At 33.5% G+C, this 16,475-nt stretch overlaps 1 protein-coding gene across 5 annotated transcripts in view; it reads right to left on the bottom strand.

Annotated features, from left to right (window-relative positions):
- Positions 1-513: 513 nt before the first annotated feature.
- CALCRL (calcitonin receptor like receptor) overlaps positions 514-16,475 on the bottom strand; it is a 133,574-nt gene continuing 117,612 nt past the window's right edge. For all 5 annotated transcript variants that reach the window (XM_040227776.1, XM_040227775.1, XM_040227774.1 and 2 more), the window contains 5 exons: positions 16,135-16,195; positions 15,985-16,051; positions 7,960-8,178; positions 7,762-7,803; positions 514-4,259 (listed from right to left, as the gene is read on the bottom strand). In XM_040227776.1, the coding sequence (XP_040083710.1) occupies positions 4,044-4,259; positions 7,762-7,803; positions 7,960-8,178; positions 15,985-16,051; positions 16,135-16,195 (605 nt within the window). In that variant the 3' untranslated portion in view covers positions 514-4,043. The remainder of the gene's footprint in view (positions 4,260-7,761; positions 7,804-7,959; positions 8,179-15,984; positions 16,052-16,134; positions 16,196-16,475) is intronic.

A 16,475-nucleotide genomic window follows, 5' to 3' on the forward strand; every position in this document is an offset into this window, starting at 1 on the left:
CCACAGAATGAGGGAAAAGCTTTGCAAATTGTATATCTGATAGGGACCTGTATCTGGAATACATGAAGAACTTTTTCAGTTCAATAATAAAAAGACAAAATTCCAATTTAAAATGGACAAAGTGTTTGAATGTTTCTCCCCTGCAAAATATACAAACGGCCAATAAAAATATGAAACGGTGTTCAACATCATTAGCTGTCAAATAAATGCAAATTAAAACCACAGGATACCATTTCACACTCTCTAGGATGAATAAAGTAGAAAAGACAGATAATAACAAGTATTGGGAAGTACGTGGAGAAAAAGGAACCCTCAAACATTTCCAGTGGGAATGTGAAATGATCCAGTTGATTTGGAAAGCAGTCTGATAGACCTCAGACACATTTAACATATGACCCAACATTTTTACGTCTGGAACTATAACCAAGTAAAATTTACATAAATATTTATAATAGCATTGTTCATAATAGCCAAAAGATCAGAAAAACACAACAGACAGATGGATTAAAAAAATTTGGTAAATCCATAGAGTTTAATAAGTCAGGCAAAGAAAGGATTGTAATGATGAGACAATTTAAAACATGATGAACCCTGAAAATATTACATGTGAAAAAAGTCAGTCACAAAACACCATATTCCATATGATTCCATTCATATGAAAGTCCAGAATAGGGAAGTCTACTGAGAAGTTCGTGTTCTTGGGGCTCAGAGGACAGCGGGGACGGGATGATAGAGGTGATGGCGAAGGACAGGTGGTTAACTCCTGAGGTCATAAAAATGTACTAAAACTGACTGTGGCAACAACACTAATATAATACACTAAGAACAACTTGAAATGAGTGAACTGTATACTTAAAGAGTTCTTTTCCTTTCTATTATTCAATATAACTATTCCAATGGAGCATAGTGGAGAAAGGAGACAAATCTCTACATTTTCTTATCCCTGGGCATCTTTTCCTTTCTTTCAGTCTAAGAAGGAATTTGCATACATTGTAGTTTATTTAGAATTTTCTAGCTTACAAGACAAATTGCTTTATAGAATGATTTAGAGGATTATGTAAGACTTCAAAGAGGATGATTGAGATATACTCATCAATTTTAAGTGTTTCACTGGTTGCTGTAAAGAATTAAAACTCATTATAATTTAGATTATTCAGCACTCCAGTAAGCATGAGTGAAAATCAACTTTAGCTCATAACTTTAATATTTTCATACAATCAAAATATAGAGATATACATTAAGTAGGCATAACATGAGTTAATTGAACCGAGTATTTTGGGTATGTTTTAGAAATAAAAGAAATGATAGTTTTTATTAGCATATTAAAACCAAGTGAAAATTAAAATAAGTTCACATTGTAAAAAAGTTATCAAGCAATAAATACAGCACCACAGCTACCACTACTTCTATGTACATTGGATTACATTAGAACAAACACTAAATGCCAGAATGCATATTCTATGGATAGACACACTAAATAAATTTAGAATTTTAAAAAATGATAGACTAGAATTTTTAAAAAATTAACATGACTTTTGCAAGTACTTGCAGAAAAGTAGCAGATTTACATTTTAAAAGTTAGAAATTCCCCAGTAAGCTTTTAGATACCAAAGCAGTTTGTTTTTTTAAAAATTATATGTTTTACTTTTTCTTCATGAGTAAAATACAAAGGAGATCTTAATTATTAGTACTTCAGCTTTAGAGAAGTCTAATACTTAAAAATATTACTTCCAAAAATATATGGGTACAAAACTAACACTCATTAATCGTGGACTGTCTACGCCTAAAGGTGGTACAATAGATAAATCCTGGCCAAAAAGGAAATCTGATCTAAACTGAATATGATAAAAGCACAGTAAAAATACTTGAAAGTTACCATGTATTTTTAATATGATGCTTGCTGATAATTTGACATTTTCTATTGTCATTTATGGTTGAGCCTTGATAGTTTGTCTGGTAGAATACTGAAACATATGAACAGTGCCATCAAAGTACTTGAATCTGTGTCTTTGAATAATAAATAGCTAAATGTAAGTTTATTTAAAGGAATTATATTATTTAGCATTAGAAAGTCCAGAACAGCCTGTATACCTTTTTATGACAACTTATTTTGAAATCCATAAATTTGAGACTAACAACACAGCTTTTACATGTGTATAGATAAATCATAAATCCATTGATTAGGCTTTTTAATAAATTAATTCTTATTAATTTCGATGATTTTCCTGGACAATTTCAGAGGGCTTCTGAACTTACCATTTATTTACAGCTTAAGAAAAAACCTGTGATGACTAAGTCATTAGTCTAATCTATTTTAAGCAGATTGACACACCACACACAAAAAAGAAAAATAATGAATTCTCCTGCCCAAATTGACTTAATGAATTTCAGAAATTTCAGTGGAAAATGACATTAGGGAAAAAGAATCCCATTTAAATATCACTTTAATTGATTAGGGAAGATTTCTTTCATCTTAATTTCATTATTCCATAAATGTTCCAACAAAAATTCTTACCCAGTGTTACATTCAGGTCTTTCATTGTATTGTATCATCATATATACTAGCTCTATTAAAATATTAAAACATTTTATATGATATATATTTGTCTACTTTTAAAAAATAGACTGGAGTATTTCCAAAACTATCTTATAATAAGTCAGAAAAGTAATATTTTTAATGGGATAAAAACCAAAAGAGTAACAAACAGGCATTTGTTACAGAAAGCATTTAAATTTTCTGTATTAGAATGAAAATTCATCGTCAAAAATAAAAGGAAAAATATGTCAAACATATCTATTATTAAGATTTGAATCACCAAAGCAAATATATTCAATAAAACAATGGCCTTGAGGGATTTTTAAATAAATATTTTATATCTTATCATAGATATTTCTCAAACCTAGTTCTCAAACTTCTGATGCTGACATCTGGTTGTCTTTAAAATATTTAACAAGTATAGAATTCCAGATTCTATTTTATTATAAAATTAGCCCAGAGACAGTATCAGATATTAGCATGCGTACTTTGTTACATTAAGCATTTGTTTTAAAAATTAGGTAGATTGTATATATTTGAGGCTATAAAATAGAATGACAGAGTATTTACAAGCTCATTTTTCACAATTTGTACAAACTTTTGAGGAAATAATAAACCCTTCATTGATTTCCTTCATGTAAAATAATTGCTAATTTGTCCATATAGTAGAAATGGAAGGGGCAAGGTTTCTATTTACAGGTATATGGACATGAATTCTTTCCCATTTGTGTAGTAAGATGGGAAAGTTGTTGACAACATGTTTCGTAGTATCAACCAAGATGTCTCCCTAATGATACCAAAGCAGGATTGCATGTCATATATATTATTCATCAAGTCTCAAAAAAGCATATGACAAAGGGTATAACTGTGATGAATCAGCAAATAAGTAGCCAACAGCAATTCTGCTCAATATTTTTTCTGGGGAGAAGACAGTAAGCAAAGAGGAATAATTAATTATCAGGTCCATTTTGAAAAATAAAAACAAAAGAGCTAGAACATTTTCTGGGTAAAAAATCAACTGCAGCAATGAACTTGGGAAAAATATTTCAAAAATAAATGAAAGGTCATTTTCCCTCTAAATCTATAAGCCTTCACTAGGCCTCTTTAGGCAACAGGAGTGGAATTGTGCCCACCGTTTCTATGAACTTTTATAACTATTTGTGGATTCATGCAGTGGTGTCCTGGAGATGGCGCAAACCAACCCACAGGAATAGAATGAGCTCATCTTTACCCAGTTCCACATGCAGTGATGTTAAGTTGATACCTGGAAATCAGTCATGGTGGGAGTATTTACAACATAAAAACTGGCACAAATCATAGATCAAGACAATCTTCCTCCATGGAGCTAGTGTGAAACATTTATCAACAGACTACTGAATTCATGAGGGTTTTCTTTGTCACCTTCAAATAATTCATCTAATACTCAAGTCTTGTGGTTGTAAAGTCATGGATCCAAGTCCTTGAGTTAGGAGTGGCAAAAAATAGTTCAGCAATACAACCTCTATTATCAATCGTATAACTTTTCTGGTTTTATGACCACGTTTTCAGTATCGTGGATGCTTTTTCCATTTAAGTGTTCGCTTAGACAGTCATGACTGTAACCTGTACCATCACTGATTGTTGAAACTGTGTAAGATGCACTACGGAGAGTATCTGAGTGGGAAAAGTTGTTTCCAAATTGGATTTTATATTGATTCCAGTTTCTTCTCAGAATTGCTTGAACCTAAAAAACAGAAAGAAACAGAAAGGGTAAGAGCAGTTAATTAAATGAGATGAAGATAATATGTCTAATAGTACAATAAAATTAATTACATACAAAAGATTTTCTTTTAAAAAAATCACTGGTATTAATGGGTAAATAATATTGCTTTCTTTTCTTAATTAAAATATGAAATTGAGTAAACCATCTTTATATTAGAAAATGATTGTAATTACTTTGTTCTTTAGTACAGACTACAGAAAAATTCATATTTTACTTTCTATGCTTTCTCTTTGAAGCGAAAATGCACATGAATGTCAAGCTGTTAAGTAATTAATCTGGATTCTCACAAGCTGGCATGAGCAACATTTAGTTCTGTATCAACATTTTATTAAAAGAATGAGATAATTGGTGACGAGAAAAGAGATGAAAAAGAAGTTAGGGATATAGGAAATATAATAAATCATCATCATCAACATCAGTAGCACTCACTTTTATTAAGTGATTACCATAAAGCTACATTATATTAGCTTAATAGCTACATTCTTGGGAAAAAAAAAGAACAGAGTTTTTAATCCTCATGTCTTTCCACCCAGAGGGAAGAACATGTTGAACGGAAAATTACAAATCGGATGAGCATTGTTAAGAAAAAAATATAGGAATTTGCATGTGAAAAAAAAATTAGGAATGTCATCACTCCATTTTTTTTTTTTTTTTTTTGTATTTAGATCTCTCTCTTCTAAATTTGAAGTTTAATTACTCTTCGTTCTGTTTGATGTTAAGGATCAGAACTAGGTAGGCCATATATAGTTACTTTGGAGTGTGTGCTAAGTCGCTTCAGTTGTGTCTGGCTCTTTGTGACTACACAGACTGTAGCCCTCCAGGCTCCTCTGTCCATGGAATTCTCCAGGCAAGAATACTGAAGTGAGTTGTCATGCCCTCCTCCAGAGGATCTTTCCAGACACAGAGATGGAACTTGCGTCTCTTATGTCTCCTGCATTGGCAAGCGTGTTTTTTACTACTAGCGCCACCTGGGAAGCCCATATAATGACTTTGGTGTTAATTGAACATAAGACACAGATGATTTTCTTTATATTGAGTCTTTAAGCATAAACGAGAATATTCAAACACACTTCCAGCTCCAACATCTGTACATTTCCATGTCGGATGAAGGCCCTTCCAATGACCAGAGTACCTAGTTTATGCTAACGGTGCACATTTTTTTTGATTGAGTGGACTTCAGATGAAAGCAACCTGAGGACTTGTCAAGGCACAGTTATTTAACTAGTGACAAATGCAAATAAGAATATTTTGGCTGAGAAATAAAAATAAAATGTGAGAATAAAAAAGTAAATAGAGATATTAAGACAAAGACAAGCTGTTTGAACTAATGTGGAAAGCAAGAAGGAAATTAAACCTGAGCAAATTATTTTAAGAAGTATATGACATAGTTGGAACCACACAAAATGAATTTGACTGCATGTCTTTGTGTTATGAGAATGGGAAAAACTAGAGGCAAAGAGACAAAAAAAGAAAAGTTATAGTATTTCTTAAGATGAGAAATGAATCATACACAAGCAGGTATTATATCTAGAGATGAAAAAAGGGGGACAGATATTGGAGATGTTGTGGGGAACTAAAGGATTTGGTAACAACTGGCTCAAAAATTTTATATTATTATTATTTTCTAATGCCAAAATTTTCTCAATTTTAGGATATGGCAAAATATCAAGGCCTGTGTCTCTATTGCTTACGTGGATAAAGTGCAGTAAGAATGTTAGGCATTAGTTTAAATATTCCCTGTGCACTCTTTCTAAATATAAGGGTCAATTTGAGATTTGATTCCTATATGAGTAATGGACCCCTTTATATATAAGTGAGTGATTTGACAGACCTAATAAGGAATCTTTAATATACTGTCTGCTGAGGTTGGAGCATGGTGCTAAAAACTTTATATTCCTAGTTTACATTAATCCCTCAGATTTGTGTAAGGAACTTGCTTTTATACCCTTGAATAGAAGTACACACTGGGACTCCTTGGGGTTCAGAGTATTTCCCATGATGTTACAGCCAGGAACAAAGTGGCATCTTTGGGTTTAAATCCACTATTGTGTCAGTGACTTTATTCTACAGTGCCTTCCATCACTAAATATTTTACTAATGATTATGATTTGTACATTTAAAAAAAGTCCTTTATAAAAATAAAATTTGTTCCTGCAGATACAAAGGTATATTTTTCTTAGTTCATACATGCTTTATGTCATACTGTAGCTTTCTTATTTATATTTAATTGTAAAATCCTATATAGGCAGAAATTGGATTGTCTAATTCAGTTTATATAATGATAAATTTATAGTTACATAATAAATACTATTTGAATTTTATTATCATAACAATGTATCTAGTCTTCCTAATTGCATTCTCTGTCTCTACTTCTCACTTCAGAAAAGTCACCCTTGTCCTCTACACAGCAGAAGAATCATGAAGAGACCACTTAAATATGTTTGATACTTCTATATGCCATTATAAATAAATATATATATAATAAAATCTATATTTAAAATTAAGAAATAAAATATGAAATTTTATGTGCTAAGTAAAATATCACATAAACAAGAGAAAAATATAGTTTTTCATGACATGTACATGATTTCTGACATTGATTAGTTGCATAGAAATGATTCTTATAATGTTAACTGGTTCCATGTATTGCCAGTCTGAAGCTTTGTGATAAGTTTCACAGTTACAAGTGTGTAAGTCTTATCTTTTGCTGTCTGAATTTCTAAACTTTGTTGGATTTTGCCAAGATCCTCCAACAGGTTAACATTGTCAAGTAAATTAAAAACATATAAAGAGCTAAAGCAATATAGCCCAAACCACTGAGCTATAGTTCTATTCACATGCATAAGAAACGTGGTACCAATTTCTAAAATGCCTGAAACTTTCCAATTAGGAAAGCCTTGGATAAAATCCTGAAATATCTCAGAACACATTGCCATGTTATGAATTAGAGTACTTGATTATGTTTTCTAATCTACTGCCACTCTTCTGTGCATAACTGGGTTTAAATTTTTAGAAATCTTTTTATTTGACATAAAAATGTTTCCAAAGACTACAGTGTGGACAAGGCCAACAGAGAAAGAGAGAAAATTAAAATGAGGCAATTTGATTTCCCATTAGAGTATATGTTCGATGAAGGTAAGAATTGTCTAACCCTGTGCCTAAGACTAAGTCCAGAATGAGTAGGATCAGTTCAAAAGGTAAGTTGAAAGACTAAATGAATAAAAGTCATTGACAGAATATTTTAAAGTGAGTCTGAATTTGCCCTAACCTCAACTCTAATTTGACCTTAACTTTTGGGAAGAAGAATTGCATATATTCAAAGAGCCTCTATGGTTCTTTTTTATGACAGAAATGGAATTTGAAATACTTATTCCTAGGGGATTTATGATTCTTTCTTTTTTTTAAAGGAAAAAAATGGATTACAAACACAAAATGATAAAAGGAATAAAATCAGTCACCATACCTCTCCATTAAAGAAGCAGAAAATTGTAGATACCAAGAGACCCTGTAAAAGAAAAAAAGAATTATTTGATTCCAAATAGAAAAGATACATTTTTTGGTAATCAATTTGCTGTATAGGTAGTCAAAAATGAAGTCAAAGCTACATGTAAATTTACATCCAAACATCACAAGGTGCCTTCATGATGCAAGAACACCATACCTGATAGTGCATGAGGATGTTTATAATGTAATCATATATCTCTTCTGCAATCTTTCCTTCAGGTCGCCATGGAATCAGCACAAATTCAATGCCAAGTAATGGCACCAGGATAAGCGTAGCTCTCACAGCTTTCATGTAGAGATTGGATTCTGCTTGATGAGTAACTTTTAACTTGGTGATAAGAACACGTACAATATTTAATAGGAAAAAAAGGTTCACCTAAAAGAAAATAAAATGGCATATGGAAATTATTTCATATTAAGAATCTTTACTGAAGAATCACTGATTTTATAAATCTTAGAATATTTTCAGTACACAAGAAAATGTTCTTGCTAACAAGTATGAAAGGGGAAATTAACAATAACACAATAATAGTGAGAGACTTTTTTACCCCCACTCACACCTATGGACAGATCAACTAAACAGAAAATTAACAAAGAAATGCAAACTTTAAATGATACAATAGACCAGTTAGACCTAATTGATATCTATGGGACATTTCACCCCAAAACAATGAATTTCACGTTTTTCTCAAGTGCTCACAGAACCTTTTCCAGGATAGATCACATCCTGGGCCATAAATCTAACCTTGATAAATTCAAAAAAAATTGAAATCATTCCAAGCATCTTTTCTGACCATGATGCATTAAGATTAGATCTTAATTACAGGAGAAAAACTATTAAAAATTCCAACATATGGAGGTTAAACAACACGCTTCTGAATAACCAACAAATCACAGAAGAAATCAAAAAAGAAATCAAAATATGCATAGAAATGAGTGAAAATGAAAACACAACAACCCAAAACCTGTGGGACACTATAAAAGCAGTGCTAAGAGGAAAGTTCATAGCAATACAGGCATACATCAAGAAACAAGACAAAAGTCAAATAAATAACCTAACTGTACACCTAAAGCAGCTAGAAAAGGAAGAAATGGAGAACCCCAGAGTTAGTAGAAGGAAAGAAATCTTAAAAATTAGGGCAGAAATAAATGCAAAAGAAACAAAAGAGACCATAGCAAAAATCAACAAAGCCAAAAGCTGATTCTTTGAAAGGATAAATAAAATTGACAAACCATTAGCCAGACTTATCAAGAAACAAAGAGAAAAATCAAATCAACAAAATTAGACATGAAAATGGAGAGATCACAACAGACAACACAGAAATACAAAGGATCATAAGAGACTACTATCAGCAATTATATGCCAATAAAATGGACAACGTGGAAGAAATGGACAAATTCTTAGAAAAGTACAACTTTCCAAAACTGAACCAGGAAGAAATAGAAAATCTTAACAGACCCATCACAAGCATGGAAATTGAAACTGTAATCAGAAATCTTCCAGCAAACAAAAGCCCAGGTCCAGACGGCTTCACAGCTGAATTCTACCAAAAATTTCGAGAAGAGCTAACACCTATCCTACTCAAACTCTTCCAGAAAATTGCAGAGGAAGGTAAACTTCCAAACTCTTTCTATGAGACCACCATCACCCTAATACCAAAACCTGACAAAGATGCCACAAAAAAAGAAAACTACAGGCCAATATCACTGATGAACATAGATGCAAAAATCCTCAACAAAACTCTAGCAATCAGAATCCAACAACACATTAAAAAGATCATACACCATGACCAAGTGGGCTTTATCCCAGGGATGCAAGGATTCTTCAATATCCACAAATCAATCAATGTAATTCACCACATTAACAAATTGAAAAATAAAAGCCATATGATTATCTCAATAGATGCAGAGAAGGCCTTTGACAAAATTCAACACCCATTTATGATAAAAACTCACCAGAAAGCAGGAATAGAAGGAACATACCTCAACATAATAAAAGCTATCTATGACAAAGCCACAGCAAACATTATCCTCAATGGTGAAAAATTGAAATCATTTCCCCTAAAGTCAGGAACAAGACAAGGGTGCCCATTTTCACCGCTACTATTCAACATAGTTCTGGAAGTTTTGGCGACAGCAATCAGAGCAGAAAAAGAAATAAAAGGAATCCAAACTGGAAAAGAAGAAGTAAAACTCACTGTTTGCAGATGACATGATCCTCTACATAGAAAATCCTGAAGACTCCACCAGAAAATTACTAGAGCTAATCAATGAATATAGTAAAGTTGCAGGATATAAAATCAACACACAGAAATCCCTTGCATTTCTATACACTAATAATGAGAAAGTAGAAAGAGAAATTAAGGAAAAATTCCTTTCACCATTGCAACGAAAAGAATAAAATACTTAGGAATATACCTACCTAAAGAAACTAAAGACCTATATATAGAAAACTATAAAACACTGGTAAAAGAAATCAAAGAGGACACTAATAGATAGAAAAATATACCATGTTCATGGATTGGAAGAATCATTATAGTGAAAATGAGTATACTACCCAAAGCAATCTACAGATTCAATGCAATCCCTATCAAGCTACCAGTGGTATTTTTCACAGAACTAGAACAAATAATTTCAAGATTTGTACGGAAATAAAAAAAAAAAACCTCGAGTAGCCAAAGCAATCTTGAGAAAGAAGAATGGAACTGGAGGAATCAACCTGCCTTATTTCAGGCTCTACTACAAAGCCACAGTCATCAAGGCAGTATGGTACTGGCACAAAGACAGAAATATAGATCAGTGGAACAAAATAGAAAGCCCAGAGATAAATCCACACACCTATGGACACCTTATCTTTGACAAAAGAGGCAAGTATATACAATGGAGTAAAGACAATCTCTTTAACAAGTGGTGCTGGGAAAACTGGTCAACCACTTGTAAAAGAATGAAACTAGATCACTTTCTAACACCACACACAAAAATAAACTCAAAATGGATTAAAGATCTAAACATAAGACCAGAAACTATAAAACTCCTAGAGGAGAACATAGGCAAAACACTCTCCAACATAAATTACAGCAGGATCCTCTATGATCCACCCCCCAGAATACTGGAAATAAAAGCAAAAATAAACAAATGGGATCTAACGAAAATTAAAAGCTTCTGCACAACAAAGGAAACTATAAGTAAGGTGAAAAGACCACCTTCTGAATGGGAGAAAACAATAGCAAATGAAGCAACTGACAAACAACTAATCTCAAAAATATACAAGCAACTTATGCAGCTCAACTCCAGAAAAATAAATGACCCAATCAAAAAATGGGCCAAAGAACTAAACAGACATTTCTCCAAAGAAGACATACGGATGGCTAACAAACACATGAAAAGATGCTCAACATCACTCATTATCAGATAAATGCAAATAACGACCACAATGAGGTACCATTTCACAGCAGTCAGAATAGCTACAATCCAAAAGTCTACACACAGTAAATGCTGGAGAGGATGTGGAGAAAAGGGAACTCTCTTACACTGTTGGTGGGAATGCAAACTAGTACAGCCACTATGGAGAACAGTATGGAGATTCCTTAAAAAATTGCAAATAGAACTGCCTGATGACCCAGCAATCCCACTGCTGGGCAAACACACTGAGGAAACCAGAATTGAAAGAGACACATGTACCCCAATGTTCATTGCAGCACTGTTTATAATAGCCAGGACATGGAAACAACCTAGATGTCCATCAGCAGACGAATGGATAAGAAAGCAGTGGTACATATACACAATGGAGTATTATTCAGCCATTAAAAAGAATAAATTTGAATCAGTTCTAATGAGATGGATGAAACTGGAACCGATTATACACAGTGAAGTAAACCAGAAAGAAAAACACCAATACAGTATACTGACACATATATATGGGATTTAGAAAGATGGTAATGATGACCCTGTATGTGAGACAGCAAGAGAGACACAGATGTATAGAATGGACTTTTGGACCATGAGGGAGAGGGAGAGGGTGGGATGATTTGGGAGAATGGCATTGAAACATGTATACTATCATGTAAGAAACAAAGAGCCAGTCTATGTTCAATACAAGATACAGGATGCTTGGGGCTGGTGCATGGGGATGATCCAGAGAGATGATATGGGGTGGGAGGTGGGAGGGGGGTTCAGGATTGGGAGCTCATATACACCCGTGGCAGATTCATGTCAATGTATGGCAAAACCAATACAGTATTGTAAAGTAAAATAAAGTAGAAATAAAATTTAAAAAAAAAAGAAAATGTTCTGTTGAAGAGATACTTGCTTAATATTAATTTTTATTTCTGCTGTTGAATTTTTCTTTTTTTTCTCCAGCTTTACTGACACATAATTGACATTATTTAAGTTTAGGTTGCATAGCAAAATGATTTAATCTCACATATATTGTGAAATGATAACCACAATACATTAAGCTAATGTCAACCATCTCATACAGATACCAAAAAAGTATGTATGTATATGTATATATATATATATAAATGTCCTTATGCTGAGAACTTTTACAATTTATTCTTAGCAACTTACATATATATCATACAGTGGTGATAACAATAATCATCATGCTGTACATTACATTCCTTGTTCTCCTTCATCTTACACCTGGGAATTTGTGCCTTTTGATGATCTTCATCCAATTCCTCCATCCCTAACCCCTAAGGGCAACTGCAAATATGATCTCTTTATTCCTATGAGCTTGTCTATTTGTTTAGATTCCACATATAAGTGAGATCATACAGTATCTGTCTTTCTCTGTCTAACTTATTTTGCTTGGTGTAATGCCCTCAAGTTTCGTTCATGTTGTCTCCAGTGTCAGGATTTTCTCATTTTTTGTGGCTAAATAGTAATTTGTGTGTTTGTATGTGTGTGTGTGTATCCTTCTTAGGTTGTTTCCATGTCTTAGCTATTGTGGATAATGCTGCTATGAGCATGGGGTACAGATATTAATATATTTATTAATATGTTTTGTTTTCTTTAGATATTGGAATTGTGACTTATTAACTTAAAAAGTACATTAATTTTAATGGACTTATATCTTAAAAAATAAAATTATGGTGGTGTTATTGTGGGCCACATTCAGTTGAGTAACATCTGATTGTTTTGCTTAGTTTATTTTCTTATGCAATAATTTAAAGTCCTGCTATGATTAAGAAAACCAAAACTTTGAATATTTTAATCCCAAAGAAAGGAAACAATTGTTTGTAACAAAGGCTAATTATTTTAAGTCTCTACTCTGTATTAGTGTCCAAATGAAGTACTTTCCAAATATGTGTGTGTGTGTTAAGTTGTTTTAGTCTTGTCTAACTCTTTGCTACCCCATGGACTGTAGCCCACCAGGCTCCTTGGTTCATGGAATTTTCCATGGAAGAATAATGGAATGGTTGCCATGTCTTCCTCCAGAGGATCTTCCTGACCCAGGGATCAAAACTGTGTCTCTTATGTCTCCCGCATTCGTAGGTGTGTTCTTTACCCCTAGGGCCACCTGGGAAGCCCATCCAAATATGTATTATATCATAATAGCCAAGTGTGTGTAACAAAAATCATCCCAACTCCCCATTATAGTACTATAGTCTTCATCCTTATGAAGAGGCTGAATCACATACTTAAACTAGTTGATATTCAACCTAGATCATCCCAGGGTTAAAAAAATTTTGGCATCCAGCAGAACCTTCTGTTAATTACTTTCTGTGATTTTAAAGTCCTATGAATTAAAAACTTTCCCCAAGAGAAAATGTTCCCTTTGAAAGGGAGACAAAAAACTTCAAAAATATAGTGTTCAGGAAATGAGCAGAGTTCTACAGAAATATATTTCTCTCTCTCTCACTCTTTGGCTGAACCATACTTTCTTTCTTATCTTCACTCATGTCAATATCTGTAATTTTGTCTATTTCCTCTATGCCCATTCCTTATGACTTCCATAGAACTACAGATATTAGCCCCAGAAAAGCCGCTTAGGGCTCTTTTTCTAATATGCTGTTCTCTTTCCTTTTTTCTCACCCTGACTTTTAGCATCTGTGCTTTGTTTAATAATCTAAAATTTTCAAACTGCATACTCTATGCAATTTATATCTTACATACTTCTATTAATTGGAAAAATAATGATAGTATCTCATCTAATATAGAAAGCAATGGACAAATAACATACATTTGCTGATTTGAGGCATGTATTATGAAAATAACTGGGCATAAAAAATATTCCACTACCATTCTTTTAGGGAATTCAATGGAGCATATGCTTCAAAAATAAACAGCTAACTATAGTCCTGATGGAAACACATCTATGAAAAGAAACATGGTTACAGACATAGGAATGTCTCTGTTAAAGACAAAAGCCACATAAGCCACTTCAACAGGTGTAAAAATGAAATGTGATGAATCAACACATCAGCTGCTATTCCACCTATCCTACTGTATTCCCTCCCAGGGCATTTATTATTATTTTAAAAGTTTTAACTAAGTGGAAATTACTACCAACCCATAGAAGAAGAGGTATAATACCATTTTATCTGTTTATAAATTTAGAATATTTTATAATCCTAATATGAAAAAATCACAATTATAAAAATCAGTATAAATGTTGCAATTTAGATGCCCATTATAAGAAAACTTCTAAATACAAAGTGCTTCTCCAAAATGCAAGCCTGATTTAATATGTGAAACTAGAAATGAGAATGTCCTCCTGATTTTTTAAAAATATTTCCACTTATTTTAAATACAAATAGAGCAAGAATTGTGAAGTTCAGATGAATTACATCTAAATCTCATCTATCTTAGAGAAAAACTAAGTAAGTAAAATAGAAGAAACATATTAACTCCAACACCCATAAAGTTCACATAGGTGGTAGGTACCATGGCACATTTTTCACACCACCATACCAAGTAGGCTCACAGCAGGAAGCCTGAGCTCAGTGGCAACAGGATTCCTGAAAGTACTCCCCTACTAGATTAGCCAGCAATCACTTAACTGTGCACTGAAGGGAGCTAAACACTTCTCACTAAACACAAATTAAATGCATCCTCTCTTAATTTCCCCTTAGCAAGATCTCAAAAGTGCTGTAGTCACTCTATTACCACCCTGCTTAAGGGGAAATGTGGCAGAGGAAGTCTGAGTGGAAAGAAACTGATTGTGGTTGAAATATTTTATTTATAAAAATTGTGCAAAAAACATGTGACCATATAAACGATCGCTAGAGCACCTCCCAAGACCTTGGAATTGCCCAGTGAGAAGACCTAGAGCTTAAACAAAGGCAGAACATTTTATCCTGGAAGAAAAAAGGGCTCCTAATCTTTTGTTAGGCCAGAAAAAAATAGAAAAAGCATTATGCACATAACGTGGATTTTCACTTCCTTTCTTACTGAGCAGCTAGATGGGCTATATTCCTATGTAATATTTTATCCTAATCGCACCGCATTCTCTTTCCTCCCAATGTTGATGTGGACAAGCTCTTTCAAGAACTGTGCTAATTGCTGTTACATTTCTCACTTGTTAAGTGCATTTATTATTTCCTTAACCTTCTGATTTAGAATTTTGATTGCCACCCACACTCACTAGATCCCTTCTCTGCCTTCCTCTGTTGTGCTCGGCACCCTGGAGGCTCTGAGACAGCTCTGAGGACCACTTCATCACCAGACTTTCTTGCCCTCAGACTTTTGCTGCATTTGGCCAATGGGAGGAACCAGGAGATCAGAGCATGGGCAGAGAGAGAAGTTTGAGTATTTCTTTATCTTTTTTCCCTGTTAAGCTGTGGTTTTGGCAGTAGCTGTGTTCCTCTACCCAAGGCCACACTTCCTATTGGGCCAGCCCTCCTAACACTCACCCAACCTCAGTAACACTGTTTTGTCCTCTCCTCTTCTCTTCAAGTCTAGCCATGATAATAGCATCCCACTGTTGCCCCTGCTACCTCACCATCCTTGTGAATTAGTTTCTTTACTCTTTTTGCCAACAGTTCAAATAAGCCCTCCAGTTATTTTTAAAAAACTCTCAAATAACCAACACCTTCATTAAACCCTCTTCAATCAAACACTGTGAGTATGCTGTCTATGTCCACTGAAATCCTAAAGGATATTATAGGCTAGATGTTTCAAGAAATTAAGTTGCGCTATGAACAATGATGGAAAAAGGAGCATTTTAATTACATACCAATAAAGCAGCACAAATTGGGCCATGAATAATGTAGAGAAGTTGCGTATCAGAACTGATCCAGCAGCTAGGGAAAAAAGCAGGAAAATTATGTTGAATATTTTCATTCTACTTATTTCCAATTGAAGTAAAAAAGAGAGGTTATCTTACTTGTCATTGTAATATAATCTTCTGGCAACAGCATGAATACAAGCAGGAATCAGTGGGAATCCTATAAATGTCAAACAGAAAATAAATAGGCAACTTTCTCTATAGATGGAATTCCTAAAATATATCATGAAACTTGGAACTCAGAGATAGTCTAGGAGCAAAAATAACTGGCCATTATATGCCTATCAAGTAAGTGTTATCTGTCTAGTTGAAGAGTAAATTTGGTAAAGTATTAGGTATCTATATTTTCAAGTATGTGCATATAGTTTATTCTAATATGAGTCATTTTGAATCAGTGGACTCCAGGGCCTAAGTTCATAAATTTGCTGCCTATTCTCAGA

This window comes from Oryx dammah, unplaced genomic scaffold (assembly GCF_014754425.2).
Source record: "Oryx dammah isolate SB20612 unplaced genomic scaffold, SCBI_Odam_1.1 HiC_scaffold_27, whole genome shotgun sequence".
NCBI lineage: Eukaryota > Metazoa > Chordata > Mammalia > Artiodactyla > Bovidae > Oryx > Oryx dammah.